This window comes from Acanthaster planci, linkage group LG18 (genome assembly GCF_054643075.1).
Source record: "Acanthaster planci isolate LZ-2023a linkage group LG18, COTS_SCS, whole genome shotgun sequence".
In the NCBI taxonomy this organism is placed as follows: Eukaryota; Metazoa; Echinodermata; class Asteroidea; order Valvatida; family Acanthasteridae; genus Acanthaster; species Acanthaster planci.
Window position 1 is genome coordinate 1,417,064 of NC_141794.1, and position 22,239 is coordinate 1,439,302.

General features: G+C 40.6%; 2 protein-coding genes across 3 annotated transcripts; one reads left to right on the forward strand and one right to left on the reverse strand.

The window, feature by feature from the left end:
* Nucleotides 1-73: 73 nt before the first annotated feature.
* Nucleotides 74-13,944, reverse strand: LOC110980405 (monocarboxylate transporter 12-like). Of its 2 annotated transcripts, XM_022237057.2 has the most exons (7): nt 13,331-13,471; nt 10,183-10,603; nt 8,074-8,367; nt 6,369-6,742; nt 4,640-4,865; nt 2,393-2,536; nt 74-2,016 (listed from the first exon to the last, which is right to left on the reverse strand). In XM_022237057.2, exons 2-7 carry the CDS (start codon nt 10,301-10,303, stop codon nt 1,793-1,795), a joined length of 1,383 nt encoding a protein of 460 aa, XP_022092749.2. In that variant the 5' UTR covers nt 10,304-10,603; nt 13,331-13,471; the 3' UTR covers nt 74-1,792. The 2 variants fall into 2 exon arrangements, with proteins under 2 accessions (XP_022092749.2, XP_022092740.2); XM_022237048.2 differs by lacking the exon at nt 10,183-10,603 and having other exon boundaries at nt 13,331-13,944.
* A 1,682-nt stretch (nt 13,945-15,626) lies between these two features.
* On the forward strand, nt 15,627-22,238 carry LOC147796077 (calcium and integrin-binding protein 1-like). Its single transcript, XM_087148692.1, has 7 exons — nt 15,627-15,861; nt 18,288-18,322; nt 18,666-18,765; nt 18,882-19,029; nt 19,221-19,330; nt 19,498-19,586; nt 19,766-22,238. Exons 1-7 carry the CDS (start codon nt 15,811-15,813, stop codon nt 19,785-19,787), a joined length of 555 nt encoding a protein of 184 aa, XP_087004818.1. The 5' UTR covers nt 15,627-15,810; the 3' UTR covers nt 19,788-22,238.
* Nucleotide 22,239: the final 1 nt, after the last annotated feature.

Consider the following 22,239-nt stretch of genomic DNA (forward strand, 5'->3'; position numbering starts at 1 on the left):
CTGTTCGACCAATGAGGGGGTTCTTCTGCTCAAGGCAGATACAACTTCAAAAAAACCAAACCAATCCGAAGTATTTAATTTCAATATGGGTCAGTAGAAGTGCTTTATTAAACAGAAAAGGAAATTGCACCAGACAACTCTTGCATTGGTACAGGCAAACCAAAGTCATTGCAAAGCAGTACTAGAAACCAAGCAAATAAATACTTAAAACGTGCATAGTTTGAAGCAATACTTCAAAGATCGTTTGCAGTAAGGCAGAATTTCCTCAAAACCATAAGTTATAAACATGTATACGTTTATATTTCACCTTTATGACATATTCAGCATTAAATAGTATATTTTCAGTTTTCATTGGCCAATACTAAAATTTCTTTGTACACTGGCATTCTACCGATGTAGACAAATCAGTTTCTCTCAATATACCATGAGCTGCCTCATTGCTTTTATCTAAAATTCTACACATCACTAATATACATCACACTAAGAAATTAAGGTTTTCTCCACGACACACTTATCAACTGTCAAAACTCTTATTCTTTCACGTTCAATTTCAGTTTTTAAGACGTGAGCTGCTCTTCCTTCAAACCACATCCTGCATGTCCAACCATGGAGGAAAGAATTTCGCCATGGCCCAACCAACCATTTTCCCATTTTAGTTCTCAAGGTCACTTCTAAAATATAAGTCTTATTGATCTCCTTTTGAACTGTGATTTCGCTTAGTAATTAAGAAAATGGTTTGTAAATAAAACAGTTTTGACCACTTACAGGACATTTTTTTCTACATTTTCTCGCTTTCTTTCTCCTCATTCTAAAAGAATATAATTTACAACTTTCTTCTCTGCATAGATATACTTTGTGCTTTTTTCCAGCTTGTCATTCAGTCCTTTTTGCAGCATGCATAAAACTGGCACACATCATTCCCCCCTCTCCCCAACATTCAAACTCATTACAGGTGCACCCTGCTCAACCTAAAGAGTCAATTACATTGTTGGCAGCAAGTTCTGTTGTGAATCATTTGACTCTAAATAAATTTTCATCAACCAATATAAACTGGACGTGAAATGCTATGTCCTCATAGAACATGCTCAGATGATTCGTACCATCAACATTTGAAACGAAAACGAAGATCCACAAAAGTAAAACAAAATGCCAGCTCAAGTCAAACAAACGTATTTGTAACCTATATAAGACCACAATGAGAATTCTACTAGCACCAGTGTGACTTCCACAACCCTGCTTTTTTTTTTGGTCAAAGTCATAAACAGAGCTTTTGGGCACTTATCCCATTTATACGTAATTTACGTTTGTTCATTTCAATGATGAGTTGAAAACTTACGCGAACAGCTTTCATGAACATTGACAATTTTGTGCAATGCGACTACAAAATAAGCATTTAACGGTTGTTGGTCCCTACTTTGATGTGTGAAAAGTAGAGCACGATCCAAACTGTTGGCCAGGCTTTGCTTACAAGAAAAGCTTTCCAAAAGTGGCAATATGAAAGCACAGACAGGAATAGACAGTCTAGGAATGATCAAGGAATATTCAGTGCATGGTTTTTTCTTTTTAGTGTTTCATTCACTCACATCTTCCAAGGCTTTTGTGCAATTGATCCGAACTGACTTAAAGACAAGCAGAGCTCTGAAGACACGTGGGAGGACGTGGGTTCAAGTCATCCAAGGTAATTTCATTCAGCAACTCTAGTGCTCACAGTTTGACAAGACTTGACCTTTGACCTCATCACCCCCCCCCAAAGGTCAGCCAAACAGAAAACAGATGACATTAACTGCCAATTTCAGAGGACTGTGACAAATTCCTCAATCATGACAGTCTCGTCTTCCACCACCGGGATCACCTCAGCCACGCCTGTGACCTCATCAATCCTGACCCTGAGGCCGATGACCTTGTGCAGTCTGGAGATCAGAGGGATCAGGACGTACAGGACAGTCGTCAGCAGCAGGCAGCCGGTGCAGATGTAGATGGCAACATCGTAAGAGTTGAAGGCATCGTACGTCCCACCTGCATAAGAAAAAAACAGTGCAGGTAAACCTTCCGTTTTCATTTCTTCCAGTGCATGCATTTGAGAGGGAAATGTCAGCATGCCATAGCGATATCAGTGTGGCAGCTGCAGGCAAGTTCTGGCAACAGCCCTTGGTGACCGCCCCTCAATTTTCCATGGTAACCTTGTCTACACAATGTATTCTGGGTACCAAGCAAAAAGTGGTTGGAAAAATGGTCCTCGTTTGCACAAGCCATGCTGTTCATGAACTCCACGTTCACATCTCCCCACCCCAGCGAAACCTGCAACGCCCTGCAGGTGCACCGAAACGTACAATGTTCCATGTCGTAAACCGAGCCTATTTCTGTACAAAAGGGAAGCAGTGGAAGGCCTCACCTATGGCAAAGGCACTTGTGATGGTTCCCAACCCTCCAGCAAAGAGAATTAGGGTGTTGGATCCGCTGGTCTTACGTGGGCCAAAGATCTCCATGCCTACCGGGAACGGTAGCGCATTCATGGCCGCCCGCAGCAAGCCCATACCTGATCAGGTACCAATGAAAATTGAATATAAGCATTTCAAGGGGTATCAACTCGGTCACATCTCTTTCAATTATCAAATATCATGTATAGCTGATAATGTCAATTAAGAATTTATTACAAAAAGAATGTATTGGAATAGCTGTGAATCAAAAAATAAATGAATGTACATGTGATATGCTGGATTCTTAGAGAAAACAGGTAGCAGCTTGTGAAGGGGATCGGGGATGCTAGTATAAGGAAATGAAGGAGTCAATTTGAAATTTCCCCCTCAATCAGATTTCTCCCTCCGATTTCATTAGTCTAGCCAAGCCACGATGGTCTTCCAACCTCCTCTCTCTTTCGCTAAACCGCGATGTTTCACTAACGTTGCATCCCCTAAGCCAGAGCTCCCATCACAAGCTGCTGGGCGTGTGTTCTGTCGTGTGACTACATGCGCATTGGATTGTCTTCAAACAACATGGGTTATCAGAAGAAGCGACAGCTTATCCTGGCTTTCTGATTTTGAGCTCTCCAAAAACAACTGGAAAGTCGGATGGCTTGAAGTGCCCACACAGAATGCCAGGTCCCTTTGACTGGGAAGGAAAAAACAAAAACCAAAAAAAAAGAACAAAACAATTTTACCAGAGGTTCCTGCAGCTCTCCTGGGAAAAATCCTTGTTTTCCCTAATTGTTTCCCCTAAGAAGTCTTCAAACTTTCTGTATGAAATATTCCATGACATCTGAACCTAATCATAATAAAAGCAAGCTTTTTCTTCTCTTTGCAGCAATATCATTAAGTTTCATGATCTTGGATGTGACAACAATGGCAACCACGAATACACTGGAGTGCCAATTTTGTCGGTTGCCAACTGGTCCAAAATTATTCCGAACTTTCACTGTCTCTGGTTCCTCCCTCCCCCACAGGAAATTTCCACAGGATTTTCATTGCCGCAGGAGCCCTGAAATGAAACCTCAGTGATCCTGGTGATTCACGTGATCCATGCCTGGTTAGGGCACAGCTGTGACGAGGCAGCTTAGCCATTGATCGCCATCTGCAAATGAGGGACTGCAGACCCATGACGAGGCTAGCATAACGTGATGTAACACCAGGTGGGAGAGGCAAGCCAATCAAATTAAACAGGTCATTCTGGCTGGTTCAGACGTGGTATGTATGCAAAGAATGGAACATTGTGAAGCTTTATATGGACAGCTGTCTTCCCCAAAACTGCAGCAGACTTCAAATGCTTGAAAATAATGACCTTCAAAATCATAAAATCATTAAAATCATAATCTGTGTAAAAGACAAAAAAATCAGGTGAAACTTTTAGATCTCAAACATTGTACATAATTGCTTGACTGAGACACACAGAAATGTAACATCGTCCCTCTTTGCATACATCGTCGGCTTGAACCAGCCCGGTAGAGTGCAGATCTTTCTCGATGTGTTCTCTTCAGTGTTTCTGCCTGGTGTTACAATCTCGTTATAGGGGCTAGCCACCATCATTTTTACATTCCCATTCATAAATACCTTTCTGACGTTTTACTTTTCCGACAGTTGCAATGCCATGTCAATATTTGTTTTTTATCCCCCCTCAAAAAATTTGCACTAATGTGCGAACTTTTTCAACAGACATTTTTTAAAAACTTTCAACATGACATTTGAGGAACATTTGAGGTTTGCAATGCTTGCAAAACAAAATACAAAATTCCCAACAGGTATTTATGAATTGTTTTTCGTTTAAAGAGATTCCAATGTCATGTTTTAAAAAAAAAAAGTGTGGATGGCGTAATGTTTTGACGAGCAAAAAGTATCAGCCACGGGCCTTATTTATATTATTATTTTCAATCAGAAATCAATTTTACAGCAGTCACAAGAGGCCGCGGTATCTCAAAAGTATCAAAACGGAAATCTTCCACACTCATCATCCCATTACGTCATCCAAACGCACATGTGTGTCTATTCAGTTATGTTCTGAGTGAGTGAAAGTGCTGTCCAGTATCTCAGTTGCTTCCCAAGAGCAGGGTCTGTGCATGTGTGTGTGTGTGTGTGTGTCATGAACGAGTTTGGTCCTGTACAATCTGGTTGGTTCCGGATCAATCCAGGTGTCTCCCGTGTGTACGTACCTACTCCAATTACACACAATACAGAGAAAGATGGAACAAATGCACATGACAGCGTGATGAGCGTGGATGCCAGCGACAACACCGCCATCAAGTGCGCTTTGCGGAAAGGCAATTTATCGACAAAAATGGCAAAGACCAGCTTGCAGCCGGCCTCAGAGGCGGCGGCAATGGTCAATAGCGTGGAGCCTTGGTTGCTGCTGTAGCCCAGGCTAGTGGCATAGCTCACCTGGAAATCACAAACAGAGGGACAGTTTAATAGTGACTTTTTTCAAACCCTGTCATCGGACCTTTTCTAAGATCTTAGATGCGGTCTCTGCTTACTCCGTGTGCTCTGGTTATTAAGTTCATTTGTCTCAGTGCCACTTTCTGTGAACAATCCTCCAGGGGAAGGTGTTCTGTGCCTCAACCTGTTTAGAAAGTCGGTACTACATGCAGGCATCTCAGATACATATTTGAGCAGTGTGGTCATAAATATGAATGCCTTTGGCTAGAAATAACACATGAACCTATGGAAGCCACTAGGGTAAGTGGCTTCAAGCCATAGTCACATCATTTCTAATTACTCTGGGCAGGGCAGTAGAGGGCATCTTCTTATAAGGGCACACCACCTGCTGAACACATCCGTTCACCCACATGTACATTAAGCACCGTCGATAGATCAATATTATTGATATGGGTTTGATATCGATATCGCTGATGTTAGTTATTTGATAATATCGATCTATCGAAAATATTGGATTTTGGAGAAGCATCGAAACTTCGAAAACATCAATATTGAAAAATATATCAAAAACACCGCTACTGAGGAACGAACGTTATTAAAAAAATACAAAAGCGCAACGTAACATTACCATAATTTTTAATAAGCCATGGCATATGTTGTTGGTTCTCGCACTGAGCTGTATGAGCAAAAGGTGGCATGCGCCTGTTACCACTTTTTAACTGAATGTGCACAAATCCCCAGCATATTTCAAATCACAGAAGAACACCCTCACAAGTACAGTGCATACATAAATCCTATCAGAACTTGACACTTGTGCTGTGTCCGAAAGTTATGGCTGGGGCTGTGAAAATAACATGTCTGCCAATGGACCTCCATCATGGGGTAGCCATCTTGCTTTTCCACCATTCAAAGCAATGTAACCAAACTGAGGCTGGAAGGAAAAACAGTCTGCTCCCTTTTATCAATATGTGATCATCACGACGGTCTACGGCAACCACTGGCTAAACAGCTGCAGCTACACCGCTTAGATGCACATGTTACTCCCAGCCCGACAGCCAGTTCATTCGGACAAAGTCTCACTGTTCAATGCAGAAGCAGCCATTACCAACAGAGTCCAACAATCAATATAAACCTCCAGTGTCTTTCCCATCACACAGGGAAGTAAGTTGGTTCCGACGTATCAGCCTGACGTTTTGGGCACACAGGAAATGTTTACATGTATGCCGATATGCTATCTCAAATGTAGAGACAGCCTGAAATTCATGCTGATGAACGAGGCCTTACTTCCCTGTAAACGTATGCTTCAATGTAGCTTTCAACTTGTCTACTGAACTTTGACCATGTCCGAAACTGGCTTCCAGAGCTGGCTAGGTCTATTGTCTGCGCGTCTCCACGTATTTCCAATGGAGTGAAGACCTAGACCTAGTTCTAGAAAACAGATTCAGATGCAGCCTTAACAGTGTGTTTGCACTGTAAGCCTTCTCAAATTCCAATAAGTTGACTTACAAGATTCACATTGTAAAAACCCATGCTGATGTAGGACACCAGATTGGCCAAGCCAAAGAGCCATGCCTCTGGCATGAACAAAATGCGCTTCTCTTTGAGCCCCGCCCACTTGATTTCCTCCTTGTTATTCCTTGTCTGTCTGGCTTTCTTCCTGTCAGACTTCAGTTTGCCATCAGCGATCTCGGCGTCGTGGGCATTCTTGGTGTCGGGACATTTTTTAGTGTCATCAAACTGAGGAGGTGGAGGCGCCATGCCCATGGGAAGGGTGGAGGGAAGGCAGACAAGCAGAATGACGGCAGCGGAGATACGGCAGGTTTGCCGCCAACCCCACAAATCGATTAAGGCAGTCAAGATTGGCGTCCAGGCAAAAACACCTGGAACGGTTGAAAAAAAAAAAGATGTAACTTGAAACATGTGTCAAACTATCAGCCTGTCTTGAAATGAGGGAGTTACCCGCTCTGACAAGACATACCCCTCTATCAGCAAAGAAAAGACAAGACGTTGGGAAGTTATGCAACCAAGCCCATGGATACACCTGGTGTAAGACCCGTGCATTCTAACAGGACTTGATTGCACCTGATCACCACAAAAATGAGCTGAAATTCGGGATTTTCAAAATTGAGATACTGGTATTTTTCAATTCACCAGAAACAGAGCTTTTTAGTGGTATGCACATGGAACACTTAAGGGTAAAAGTATTTATAGGTGACAATGTGACATTATTCTAACAGCTTTGCGTCCAACATTTCAGAACAGGCATGAATAATGCTATCATCAAAATTGCTAAGAATGACGTTTTTAAATATACAATCCTGCGATATTTGGAATTAAATAAGAGACAGGTTACTCCTTCCAAATATTACACAACCGCAAACTTGACTTCCACCTCAATATTTGACTTTGAACCGTCAAAATTGGAAAGAGTGGAAGGGGACTCAACGTTCATTTTGTCATGACAGGTCACATATGTTCATGTACACTGTCTTACCTACCAAATGCCCGAGCCGATGTAAAAACAACGCATCTTAAAATGTTATAACCTCTTGTCCCTGCATGCCAAAGATAACCCTGAACCCCACTAATGCAACATCTTACAAATACTAAAAATAAGGAGACATTCAGATTTCAAATCTTGGTATTCTTTGTTGTTCATTCCCTTATAAATACAAGGCCTATCTCTTCTAAGGCCTGTATTATACAGGGAATAGCCAATACTTATTCCTATTCATAAGTACCTTATGAGTCAAAGAGTCAAAATAAGTTTTGAAAAATCCAACAAATTGGTTTAATAATTTTACTTCAAGAAAAAACCTCCCCTTTAGCCATGTATACAGGCTGTGTGTTAGTTCTGAGGACAAATAAAAATGATGTACACAAGAGAACAACTGCATAAGGACCTGTGTCAAAGTCCTTGGAAGGTTGTTAAGTACAAACCTTAAGCGATCAAGACTTGCATAAATTTGCATACAAATGAGGTTAAGCACAAACCTTAAGAGATCAAGACTCGCATAAATTTGCATAAAAATGAGGTTGTTAAGTACAAACCTTAAGAGATCAAGACTCACATAAATTTGCATACAACTGTTTCAAAAAAGTTTAAAACTTTTAGGTTTTCTGCTGGCAAACTGGATTCACAAATTGTTTCTATTATTGTAAGCAACAGGTGCAAATGTGACCATGACGGCCTTACATTTGATTGGCATACCTGCAGTGGAACCTGTGAGGATCAGGAAGGACACTCGACCGCAATAACTTGGGAAGCGACTCAGCAACAGGTCCAGCGAGGACTTGAAGACCAGGCCTGTCCCCACGCCGTACAAGACGCCGAACGTGAAGAAGAGATAGAAGAGCTGAGGTACCAGGGAGGAGGTGACCACGGAGACGGAGCAGCAGATGACACCAATGATGCAGATGGAGCGGTTGGAGAAGCGACGCCGGAGGCAGTCCTTGAAAGGGGTGACCAAAGAGGTGATGATGAAGGCAAGTGACCCCACCCAACCTGTGTGCATGATACGAACAAAAAGGGGGGGGTGTGGGATAGAAACGGGGAATAGGAAGAAAAAAAATAAAAATCTGTCACACTTGGGTGGAACAAGCCATGCCTTTGCATGGGGTTTAATGTTTGTCAATCATTCACAGAAACTGTGTTAATACACTATTAGTCATTGCAGTCTGGCAGACATGTACGCATACAAGATACATGTATGTACATGTTTGCATGCAAAATGCAAATTTATGTAAAACTCAAATTTGTTAGTGGAATGCACACCAATTGGAATCTACTATACCGGTATACCACCATTTACCTAAATGGATGTCAAAACTATCGCTTTCAAGATGGAGATAAGCAGTGTAATCTTTGTGCATCCATCCAATTTATCTGTCCCGGTCCCACAACAATGAAAATGTGTTTGGCCCAGCGGAGAATAAGTGAAGTAGGATGAGAGGAATAACATTTCAGTTTGGGATTGTGATTCAAAATTGTTAGATACATGTACGTCCAACTTTGCAGCAGTCAAGGCGATTGCTGAGGGCAAGAGGTACATGAACAAGTACTTCTTTGTCCTTCCAAAGACCATCAACATTACACCACCACCCTTTTTTTTGGGGGGGGGAGGGGTTGCTGTCTATTCCTGCGCTGAGATTGATTGAGATGAAGTTTGACTGATGAACAAGACAACTGGTTTTGACAGCTGGATTTGCATTTTGTTCATGCGCAAAATTTTTCCTGACCCACTCAGACAAGCATAAAAAATGTAAGAAGCATACATGTTGGGACACCGTTAACATAAAAAGACATCATGGCAGATGGAGGGATGGCAAAAAAAAGCAAAAAAAAAACAAAAACATATGAGCACACCGAACAGAAACAAGACAGACATCACTGCGAACAACCAACATACAGATTGCTTTGTTTTTGTGTTTTTTTTTCCAGCAGAAAACAAACAGCAATTACTGCAATTCCCTTTTTTTCAACAGAGTTCAAACTTTGCTGATTTCAAGCATAACACACAGGTTACCATTGTTGACAGAAGTTTGTGCATTCATTTTTGACAACTGACACTACATGGACATGTGAATAAGACACTGTGAAACATACAACAACAGATTTTGGGCATGTATGAATGGTCTGAATGAAATTCTGCAAAATGGCCTTTTCAACTGATTTGCATTTTAATTTATGCATCATAAACAAGGCAATCACACACAAAAAAACAGCTATAAAGTTGGAACAGGACAGACAAACTTGCCAACGGATAGTTCAATAATCTTTGTATAATGAGTAAATTTGATTAACAGATTTTAAAAAAGAAGAAAATTGTGAATATTTCATTCAAAAGAGATTGAACATCATGAATAAAGTGTGTATGTGTACAAATGAGTACATTATTCTCTGTTCTCATTCAAATTCTTCTTAAAAAAACATTTGGGCATTAACAATGTAAAAGTATCCATGAATGTTGTTCACTTCCTTTTTAAAATTGATATTTTTGTTTAATGGGGTTACCTTTGGTAACCACAAACTCAGCTGATAGCATGTATTTCAATGAAAAGATAAAAAAACTTGGAAAAAAAACTCCAGCAGGTTGACTTTTTGCTACATTGGGAGAGAACACAGTCGTTAAAAAAGGCAAGTTGTCATCATCAAATAGGCAAAATTTCACAAAGTTGATTTTCACTTTCAAGGAGAGGATTGTTAGAATCTGTTTGTCTGGTACATTCAGACCTGAATGGATGAACAATACAGCACACAAAAAAATGGGGAAAATAATTTTTAAAAAGTAAAAAAACAAAAAAAAATCATGGTGTTTACAGCATACTGATGTATCACGCTTCAGACTCGGCCACGATTGCAGGGGCTTGCATGATCTTGGAGTTGATGTAAAGTGCCACATTGGAGGAGTGTTGTGATGTAGGTGGTGATGTTGTAACATCACGGAAGAGCTGCGAGGCACGACATGACGAGGGAGACGTCACGTAGAAGATCAGCATGTTTTAGCCTTCTGTCTTCAAAATCTAGGCTGCACCTTTAAACATCTGGATCAGACAGCCATCAGCACCTTGCCTTCCGCCCGGGCATCCACTCATCAGCCACTGCTCTACGAAAACAGTTTCCATGACAACGAGAGAGCCCACTGCGACAGTAATAGAGATACTCCAGTCCTCTCATCATGCCAGTCTGGCGAGCTCTGCCTCTATCGGTTCCATCGACGTGTGTGTTACACGTTCAAGTACTATAGGGGTGAAACACTCAAGTAAGATTTTGCAAAAATAATACCACAAAAAAGTATTTTCAGGGTCAAGTACTTATCTGTATTTATTTATCTTACCTTGGATCCTGTGGATAAAACTGGTAAGGAGAATGAACATGCAAGACTGAATTTCTGAAGGTACCAAGGGTAGCAGTGCCTACCATTGTTCTATTTTCTTTCTTATTGACCAGTTTTAAAACTGTAAAAATATCCCGTATGTTGCAGAAAAATTTCATTGCTGCAGGAGGGATGGGCTCTCTTTGTGTGAAGGGTGCAGCATGCCTACTTTAAACACGGGTAAAAATAAATATTAAAATTGACTGAGTGACATCTTTGGACTTTTCAATGCACTTTCTGGACTTTTTTTCCTTAATTTTTAGGTGTCATTTATGGGTTTTCTTTAACAAAGCTGCATTTAGTTGCTTGGCTTGTGATGGTCACACTGTTTCACCTTGCTTGGCTTTTTAAGTTTAATTTAAACATTGGAGTTCTTAAACTTAAAGATTGTGTTTTGCACAGACTGGAATAACTGGCAACCTAGACAAGTTAAGCCTGGGTGCTGGCAAGGTGCCAAAGCTTTCCAAATTTCCATCAAGCCTTCAGGTCAGAAGGTCGTTTCCAGCCCAACATTCAATGCACTGGCAGCAAAATGAAACCTGGGCTGGCTTACACCCCCCCCTTTCTGCAGGTAGACAAGGCCCTACATGTAGCTTTTAGCGAGGAACGGATAAACAAGTGTAGCTGCAGCCAGCCCCATAAATTTGAATACAAAGAGCTTCTATAGGAGATTCAACAATGGGATTGTATAGATGACCTTTATTTACGCCAGACTGGGGGTTTCAATTACCATGTTTCACAACAGCTGCCAACATGCATCAGTGACATGGTTCCCCAACCCATGAAATTGATTTTTGAGGCATAAGAAAAGATGATTTGCAAATTCAGTTTGGATGAATTTACAACTTCACACATGAGGTACATGTATAAATATACATGTACATGTACCTGCAACATTTATACTAATGGGTCCAAAAAGCCTTTTGTGTGCTCGTCAATGTAGTCAGCTTTTAGTGAAAATTCTTGAAGGTATGCATAAAGGTGAAGGCAGATGTTGATTTCGTAAGTTTATATATAGTCTCTTCAACATTTTGTAACAAGGTCCACTGCTCATCATACATGTATGTAGTTTCCAAGTAACTGCTTTTACGCAATCTGTCATTTAAAACACATGTTCCTATCATCAACGGACCTGCCAGAACATGCGCAAAGTTTAAAATTCACCTTGGAAACATTTTGTATTTTTAAATTCATTCTTTCCATACTAAGTGTTTTGACAGAGTATCCATGGAGAATTGAGAGTGTTGGATTCCATGACCAATTTCAAACCCCACAATAAAAATTGGCCGTTTTCTAAATCTTTGTTAAAGAGACAGATTCCTTTGTCTCTTTATCATTCAGTTAATGCACTGGATATTAGTACAGGTTAGGCATTTCACAATAACAGGAAATTAGCCAGCCCCTGCCAGTGATCAGACCAACGCACAGCTGACTGTCATTACATGGGCACTTTTGGCACCCATTGTGTGCAGTGTACAAAGCGAAGCGTCTCACACAATGGGCAGATTTCATAATAGCTAAGGTTTTTTGGTTACCGAGCCCTGTTCTTTGATCCCATGTAAAAGTACCCACACTCAACTGAGAGTGATGGCTTCTGAATATTCCCTTCTTTATTTTCAACTGAATGCGAGATATTGTTCAGTTCTTTTGGGTGCAAGACGAGGTGGTAATTTGTGGTGATTTTCAAATTTCAGTGATTTCTGACAATTTTCTCTTAGAAGATGTCCAAAGTGGATGGCAAAGTTTTTTATTCTTTTAGGTATGTAACATTTTATTGTTCATGGTGGGTACTCATGTATGAACCTAACTCAAAATCAATAAGGGCCTACTTCAGGTTAAAATTGGAAATGATTTCTAAAATTCTTTGAGAATCAAGAAAATACAGTAAAAACAGGAAGCCAACTCTTATGGTCAGATAAATGGCAAATCTCCAAAATATTTATGATAAATGTAACTTAACATGAAGACAGTAAAATTACAAACTTGGGCAATTCATAGAGAGTTAACACTAGAATGATAAAACGAGCATAAAGGCAAGTTTTTATATTGGACAGTTTAAAAACAGCCATAACTTTGAATTATATTGTTGCAAATGTCAGTAAATTATTTAGTATTCTGTATAAATTATGTTTCAATATTATACATTAATAAACATGATAAACATGGCTCTGCAAAAAGGTCAAGAAAGAAACACTTTCTGTGCTGATTTTGACTTCATAAACATAATGGGCAGCAGGCTGTACATATCTGTGTGTTTAAAAGATAAGACATCCCTGGACATGATAACCACTTGAAGTTCAATGCTGTTTACTGATAAAACGCGGCTAGAGATTGCATTAAGCCTCACCGCGAGAAACAGATTCCATGGTCTTCATTTATTACGGACAACATCCCAGGAACATGATTTACGATCTTGACAATGATTCCATTGTTTCATCTCAGAGCAGATTAGAAATTCCCAGGAATGTTTTCCTTGCGCCATGAAACCGTCACGGTAAAAGAAGAAAACCGAATAAGCCTAGTAATACTCAGTATAAATTCAGTAAGGAAATATAATAAATGCGAAAACACTTCCTTGAACGACTTTCTCACCTGTTTCTGTGGCGCTACTATGGAATTCATCTTGCAGACTCACGAACAAGACACTGTAGCAACCCATCCAGCCGATGATGTTGAAAAACAAAATGCAGACGGCCCCTGTTAAAATCACACCACACTTCTGCCGCAAAAAAGACAAAACCTTGTTTTTAGCGTTCAGCAGTTTCCTGGTTCTCGTCATTGGGTGAAGATCTGAATCAATGCAGACTTTCTGATGGAGGTTACTGTTCTGATAATCTGGCATTTCGAGAAGGCGGTGTGCAGAGCCGGGATCATCTTGTGTCACTGCTGCAAGGGTGTAACTACCGGGATGATAATCTGTTGGCATCGGCGCTGAGTTGCTCTCCCCGTCACCAGCAGAGGACGGAGGAGGATTATCTACCGGGCCGGTGGTGGTGGAGTCCACCAACCGCTTCGACGATGGAGCACACATATTAAGCTTCACACGTTATATCTTGTTGAGAAAAAGAGCGATCGACTTTGAGTCAACGAAAGCTACAATTTCTTCTTTGCGCGGCAGTAAGGAATAACCAAACCCTAGAGCCAAACCGTCATTTCTTGTTTTAGAATCTACACAAAGCTGCCAGCTCAGCTAGCTAGCTAGCTAGCTAGCTGCGCAAGCACAGCGCCGGTTTATTTAATGTTTACATATGATGGGATATATTGCGCACAGAGCACGTTTTTTTCCACGTGCGCCGGTGATTTTTCATAATTCATGATCACTGGTTCTCGTTTCTTTTGTGCGTTATCACGGGCATGCAACAACGACAACCATTCAAATTGAATAATTCATATTTAAGCGCGCAGTGGCTTTTGTGTGGCCGTCTGCGACCGCTCACAGCCGGTCCAAACTGGTTACGGCTAGCTTAATGGGGGACTCCCCCCCCCATTTCCAGAAGGTATAGCGTGAAGCACATTAAATTGAAATTGATGAGAGGGAAGTATAATCATGGAGGTATAATGTAGGCGACTAAACAAACTGATCATTTTTACCAACTTGATTTCAAAATGCCCAGCTCAACTTGCCTTTTACCATTCAAGTTGGTTTACGCATCATCGAGCTGAAGCATCAAAGAGGACTAGACGGAATTCGTGCCGAGAGAAATAGAAACACTTTTATGTCGGAGTTTTTGAATAAATACCATGCCAAAGCAGCGGGATTAGAATGCAATTCTGGCTGCAGGCTCCTACGTCCGGCCAGAGACCGATAACTCTCGCCCTATGCATCGCGCCAGGTAACTTAATTGGCGGTCGGTGCACGAGCTGAGTTTTCCTTTTTACTTAAGGTACAAGTCAAGCCACCTCCAACAGCCAATAATTAAGTTTGTCCGCAGTGGTCCATATATCCGCTTTGCCTGTCCCATGCTACCGGTAATCAATTGACGAATTGGCGTTGATATGATGACTGGTATGGGTTTAACCAGGGTGTCCCTGTCAGTGCCACGGTCATATCTCATGGGTGTCACGCGGCCTCAGTATATAGAGAGTAATGTGATGGAAAGTAGAAAAGCTGCGCGAGGAACCGAGTGGTCCCGCCTGCTCTTGTTGTGACTGTTGCATCCTTTTGAATGTTTTATTATGGCGAATAAATAGCTTTTCCAGTAATTTAAATACGGTATCCAAAAAAAACAAACCTTATTCCTGACACAAAGGGTTAATTTGACTAAGTTGTTTGTGGTATGACTATAAAATAGGAGCAAAATGGTTTCAAATGATATCTCTATGCAAGTTCGGTCATGCTTTACAGAGCACTTTTGCTGAGAAAAACAGAAACACCCGTGGGTGTTGCACCGTTCTTTTAGGGTGCCATTCCATTATGTTATTCCTAAATTGTTGCTAATTCTATGTGTTTTGTGTGTTAATTTCTTGGTATACATAAATTGTTTACTATTGACTATGGGGATCACTACTTCAAGTTGACAAGCTTCGCTTTTATAGTGATCCCCATAAAACCACATGTTTTGTTTACATTACATGGGATGTGTGAATAATTAAAAATTTCATTGGTTAACCCCAAAAAATTGACATTTTAACGACCAAAGAATAATTTTGTTTGACAAAACCTCAATGAATGCCAAGCTTGCAAATGCCATTGAGCCCTGAAGAGTGTTCAAGTTGATTTTACCATTTGACAGTGTTCAAGTTTCAAGGCTTGGATTGCACCCTTTACAATCCGGTTGGCAGCAAGGGCGCCCTCCGGACCATCTGTTGCGAAAAAATGACGCTGGTAACAAACAACTAACCCATGCTGTCATATCGCTTGCAAGTACCAGTGATAAAACGTAATGGATACCTAATTATAAGCTGGCAACGCACTAGAGCGGTGACATTATTTTCTCCATCGATGCGTGAAAACGATGACGTGAGTAAGTTTTCCGAATGGAAAATGCATTAATTAACTGAGAAAAACTTACTTGACGACTTTAAATATTTGAGAATATCGAACGACAAGTACATTGACAAGTGCTGTCAATATGGGAGGATCACACAGCGTCTTCACTGAGGCGGAACTCGACGATTATCAGGTAAGAAATGACGGAACAAAACGTTAAAAATTAGAAATAGAAGTCAACAGGGTTTTCATTCTTTCCTCCATGGTTTTTAACGAAGTGGTTCAAATGAAAAGGGATTGTCGTTAACCTAGCAATGTCCCCTTTCTGTGTTTTACTTACCAGCCTATTTAATATCAGAACTATCATGTACATGATGCATGTAGGCTACAACACTCTACATCATGTATATACAACTTGTGTACGCGTGACATCTTACATTTTTTTTACAATAAAATAAGTTACAACTTTACATGCCTGAGGCTGATGAGCAGGCCATGTATTGTTGGATTTCCTAACGCTCATCTCACACAAGCTACTGTCATCGTACACATCAATAAATGTATGTATGTATGTCCCAAAGGACATGTTTAATAACTATTGAAATAAATAAAAGCTAAAATAATTCAGTCGGTGCTCTTGTGGTTCATGTGCTGCATGTGCATGTGCATGTTTTGGAAACATTTTCAATCCTGGTCTAGAATAAAATTGTCCTGTTTAATTTTAAGTGTACTTTTAGAAAGAAATGGCCTATTTCACAATCTGGGTGAAATGAAGTCCAACTTGAGGTTTTCCTCAAGTACATCGTGCAAAGTGTAGGTACATGTACTTCATTATCGTAGAGTCATGTACAAGGCAGTTTTGATTTTGAGTATGGTAGATATTTAAGTAAGTGTACATTTTCCCTGGCTATATTTCCAGACAAAGCGTTTACATGAGTTTACAACTTCTTCTATTTTGTAATCATTAGTCTTAAAGATAACATTTTGGTTTAAAACATTACTGTCAGGTACCAATGTTGTTGAAAAAAAATCGACAGTGGGTGAACAAACTCATATTTGAATTAAACGGTACTCCAGTCCAGCAAGCTTTGTGTCATTTTAAACAAAATTAAGACCAGTTAACAGTATCAGTGAATGTCTCAAATAGGGTGAAAAATTAGAATAGTTTTATTTTCAATCACAACTGCTGTACTTTCTCCCACCATGTTAACCCTAACCCCCCCCAAGGGTTGCTAGCCCTAACCCCCAAGGGTTGCTAGCCCTAACCCCCAAGGGTTGCTAGCCCTAACCCCCCAAGGGTTGCTAGCCCTAACCCCCAAGGGTTGCTAGCCCTAACCCCCAAGGGTTGCTAGCCCTAACCCCCAAGGGTTGCTAGCCCAAACCCCCAAGGGTTGTTGGCCCTAACCCCCAAGGGTTGCTAGCCCTAACCCCCAAGGGTTGCTAGCCCTAACCCCCAAGGGTTGCTAGCCCTAACCCCCAAGGGTTGCTAGCCCTAACCCCCAAGGGTTGTTGGCCCTAACCCCCAAGGGTTGCTAGCCCTAACCCCCAAGGGTTGCTAGCCCTAACCCCCAAGGGTTGTTGGCCCTAACCCCCAAGGGTTGCTAGCCCTAACCCCTAAGGGTTGTTGGCCCTAACCTTCCCCATTCACACAAAGTTAAACACCCATATGGGATTTGTGCACAGAAGCTGAGGGATGCTAAACCCAATGCAAATGCCAGCTGTTATGGGCCTACCGGACCTATCCCCACAGAATGAAACACTTTACTACTGTTTAATTCTGTGTAGTTGGGGAAGGTTAGGGTTAAAGAATTCGCAAAAAAAGACCCAACTGCATAGTTTGATTTGTGCTACCTTTTAGGTCTTTTGTTTTAATGGGGGTTTAATTCAACAAGATGGGTATCATGCACTAGTGAAATCATGCAGGGTGTGTCGTCTGTATCGGTTAAATATGGCTGTGCTAGAAGCTTGTTCTGTCCGCGTCATGAAGTGACACAGCAGGGGCGGATGTACATGTACAAGCCTGCTTGTTATGAACAATCCCTGTGGGGAGTAAATGCCACAGTGATGAGGTGACGTTAAGGTCATCGCATAATGCATGGGAACACTGCCGGTGAAAGTGAGCTTCAGGCTGTTCGTCATCTGGGCTTTGCATGCATGCTACTCACTCATATACATGTATGTATGTATGTATGTATGTGTACACTTATGTACATTCAACTTGCTATAGCACTACTGTTAAGTAATCCTAATGTAAAGAGAAAATTTTCAAGATCCCTGTCTGTTGGATCTTTTATTTTTTTATTTAATTTTATTTTTCTAGTCTTTTTGAAAAAAAAAAGAACGGTTATAATGATTTGGTTTATCCTGGTAAACTTGTCATACACATGTACATGTACATGTAATAAGAGTTTACTGTATAAATAACTACACATTGCCATATTGCAAACATACATGTACTTATAGCTCTTTCAGGATGCTTCATTTTTGCTTATGTTCAGTTTTGATTATGTTCAGTTGTATTTGTGATTTATGCTAAAATCGAATGCTTTGGTAGGTATAAATTTTGGCAATGATAATTATTTTATTTCAACTTTTGCAACTCTTTTGTTTTTATCCCAGGAGCTAACATTCTTCAGCAAGAAAGAAATTCTTCAGTAAGTAAATAAATACAACTACTCATAAATGAATTGTCAAAACTTTTGTTCCAAAGATATGTAATACAAAACTGCTGCAAACTGTTTGCTGACTACAATGACCTAAGATACAAGTCTCAAAATATGGAAGGCCTGTCTGACGTTCCGATCCTAGCAGAATCTTTCTCAAAGGCAAAACTTTTGTTCAGTACCGAAGTGGTTTGCAATGCCTGGCATGTAAAAAAAGAAAGTAGCGTGGGATATGTACTCAGTTTGGATTGTTGACTGTATTTTTAATGTACTCTAGTTTTCCTTGAAATAAACCTGCAGTCCCTAATGCCTGCTGCTGCCATTTTGTTAACAGTGTGCACAAGAGATTCCACCTACTGGATCCAGACGCTGTTCGTGCCGACAAGAATGCCCGACTTCCCATGTCTACGATCCTAGAGCTTCCTGAATTAAAGGTTGGTGGAATGTTGTGTCTGCTAGACAGATATGGATGACATGTTCCCGTCTGAGACATGACATGTGATGTTAGTTGGATGCCGTCATTTATTATTTTTTTTTACTTCTTTTGTAGGAAAACCCTTTTAAAGACAGAATCTGCAAGGTGTTTTCCTCAGCAGACGACGGGTCCCTTCAGTTTGAGGACTTCCTGGATATGATGTCAGTCTTTAGCGATGCTGCTCCCAAAAGTGTCAAGGCTGAATATGCCTTCCAGATTTACGGTGAGTTGATTTTGTAATATTGTAGTCAACAGGAATCATTCAAGACACTTTCAGCTGTTAGAAATTACATTAAATTAGTTGAAATTTGTAGTATAGCATGTGGCATTTTTGGCCCATGATGTTTCAATGAATTGAAAGTGTACTTTTTTCCTGATGTAAATCCAGGGTTTGTGTTTTTCCCCGTTCTCCAGACTTTGACGACGATGACTTCATCAGTAGCACAGATCTCCGTGAAGTGGTCAACAGGCTGACCGGAGAGCAACACTTATCAGATGCCGACATGCAACAGCTCATTGACAATGTAATGATGCTATCAATTATTATCAATAACTGATTTCCCGGAATCTGTCTGAGGTGCTTACAACCATATCAGGCAGCCGTAGGCACTTTCTTTTCTGGTTGCATTTACCCCTTTCTATTTTTAGTACCTAAGAAGTAAAAAAGCAAACATTTTATTCGTCCCTTTAGGTTTTGGAGGAGTCCGATTTGGATGATGACGATGCTTTGTCATTTGCAGAGTTTGAACATGTGATCTCCAAATCACCTGACTTCATCAAGTAAGTATCATGTGGACATTTATTCCTATGGTTTTGAATTGAAATGAGAGGGTAGGATTTGTTTGACTTTGAAGCCTTCATGTTTGGTCCCAGTTTTTGGACCGAGAATGTTCACAATGATTTGCCCACCCATGTTGACAATGTTTTCACACATTACTGGCTGCATTGTCTCTACACAGTTCCTTCCGGATCCGTTTGTAAGCAGCGATGCATCGCGTCCCGGTTTGGCCTGGTGCTAGATATTGTGCACTGTGTATTCGTAAGCTACTCAGAGAAAGTCAAACGACGATTGAAGAGTCGTGAAGCATGACCGGGCTTGTAGAATAGAAAAAAATCCATCACACATGCGGTTTTGTGTTTCCTCTTCACCCTGATGGAAATACATGTACCGATTAATAACCCGTCTCTACATCATCAACGAAATTATGACTTCTTTTTGTATATAGTTGTATTTTTCCCATAGTGCCTGGTTACAGTCTTTTTAATCGAATCGTCTAAATTGAATGAATTTGTACATTTTTAATACAGATCAATGCCTTATGTATTTTTATCTATTTACTGAAAGAAAGATTTTTAAAGGTTTGAGATGTTGCAGATTTTAGTGCCTGATAAATCTTCCATAAATCCTGATTGGCAATACATTGACCAGTGCATGTAGTGTTGATTTTTACATTAACTTGGAGCTGTAACGAGAGCGTACAGTCTTTTAGGTGTTCCTTTCGCATTGTTGGAGTCTCTTCAACATCTTTTTTCCAATACCAAATTTCCACTTTGGAACCAAGCCCTACACTAAAACTGTAGATCTCCGTGTAGTCCATCAGAGAAGTTCTGTGTTCTTCCTTAAATAATTCATTGGTGCAAATGTGGTTGGCCTATGAGTATTATGCAGATCTTGACAATGCTGCATGTAATGTTCACGCATTGTAGTCACCAGGTCCCTTATTTCGCCACTTACTGTGAAAACCAGACTTGACAATGGGTTGTGAAATCAGGGCCCTGGTGGTTATACAGTCATGGATGTTGGATAGAAAGGCTGTTTGAGTCAAACCGTAAGTGCCTGTATCCAAAAATCTAAAAGAAATCACAAATAACCGAAGGATTATTCCCGATTGTATAAAAAAAAGAGAACCAGAGTTTACCTCCCCACATACTGAGACGAGTACCTGGTACTAGAAATGGGATAAATTCAGTTCCCATAGTTCCATATAGAGGGTTTGCATGGCTGCCATCTTGGAAGCCAGTGCTTTTGTAACCCTAGGGCACGTACAAAGGAGGTTTCCCTGTGGAACAAAAGAACTGCCCACCACACAAAACCTCTATACACCTTGTATGCTCTAGGACTCCTAGTGGGCTGAAAAATACTTTGGAACACTGATAAGGTCCTGTGACTTGTTCTTATTAATTTGCCCCCCCCCAACAAAAATCATCTTACCTGCAGTGTTGGACAGGTTAAACATTATCAGTAGTGTCTCGATTTTGTCCAACTCCAGTCGTTGCACAATTATTTCCGTGGAGATAGCCTTGCACCTCAGGCATTTGTCTACTTATTAGACCTGAATTAAGACTTGGTTGTGGTACCAACAAAAAAATGTATCCAAAGAGTAAGAGCGTATGAGGTACAGGTGTGCAAACAAGTGACCGCACACTTTCTACGTGTAGTTCACTGCAAGAGGTAGGCAAAGTTTTAGGCAGCATTGTTGTGTGTGTGAGTTACTTTGTGCCTGATCATAACATATTTTGTCAGTTCGCAGTGTCAGCAGGTGTGTTGTAATGTTCGTGAATGAAATTGAGTCCTGCGTGAATTTGATGCATTGCAACAAATCTTGATCAGTGATTTGAATTGATTTGAATACAGATGAAGTGATTTCTCGGGGCAATGCAATTTGGATCGTTACGAACCGCAGTGTGAATGAATGAAAGTTACCATGGCAACTTGACACATTGCATCTAATGATCTTCCAGAAATATCTTTGGCAGTTAAATTGTCCTGATTTCCATAGTCCAGGTCATGGGTAGATTTCCATTTGCACAACAGCTAATGTGGTTATATCAGTGGAGTTGTTACGCCCCAACTATAGCATCAGTCCCAACTATAGTTGGGCCCGTCCCAACTAGAGTGCTACAGTTGGGCCGGCCCAACTACAGCAGAGTGGTCCTGTGTGCATGATGTGCCCAGCATGTGCCAAAGTCATATTGTTAACAAATGTCATGTCATTGGTCATAGGGCTAAGTGCCACATTTTTAATGATTTGTGTCAAGTGTGAGACACATTGACTTGGATAATGTTGAGACATTTCCCACAGACATTGGTCAACAATGGTTGGGCCAGCCCAACTACAGCACTACAGTTGGGACTGTCCCAACTATACATGTAGTTGGGTGTTATGCTATAGTTGGGGTGTAACCGAGTCCAGGCATTCTGTGGGCAATTGTAAAGGGAGGCAACTTCTATGTACTTTATATTTTTGAAAATTTTGTAGAATCCAAAGTAAAGGTAGAAGCAAATTACTACTGTTTATTGGTCGGAATGCTGATTGAGTTTTTCAAGTTCACCCTTTACAAAGCCTTGTCACAATCCTATTGCTCTCTGACTGGAAATGCGTCAAAGTGATCACTTTTCAGTGAATTAAATGAGATATTCAACGACACTCAG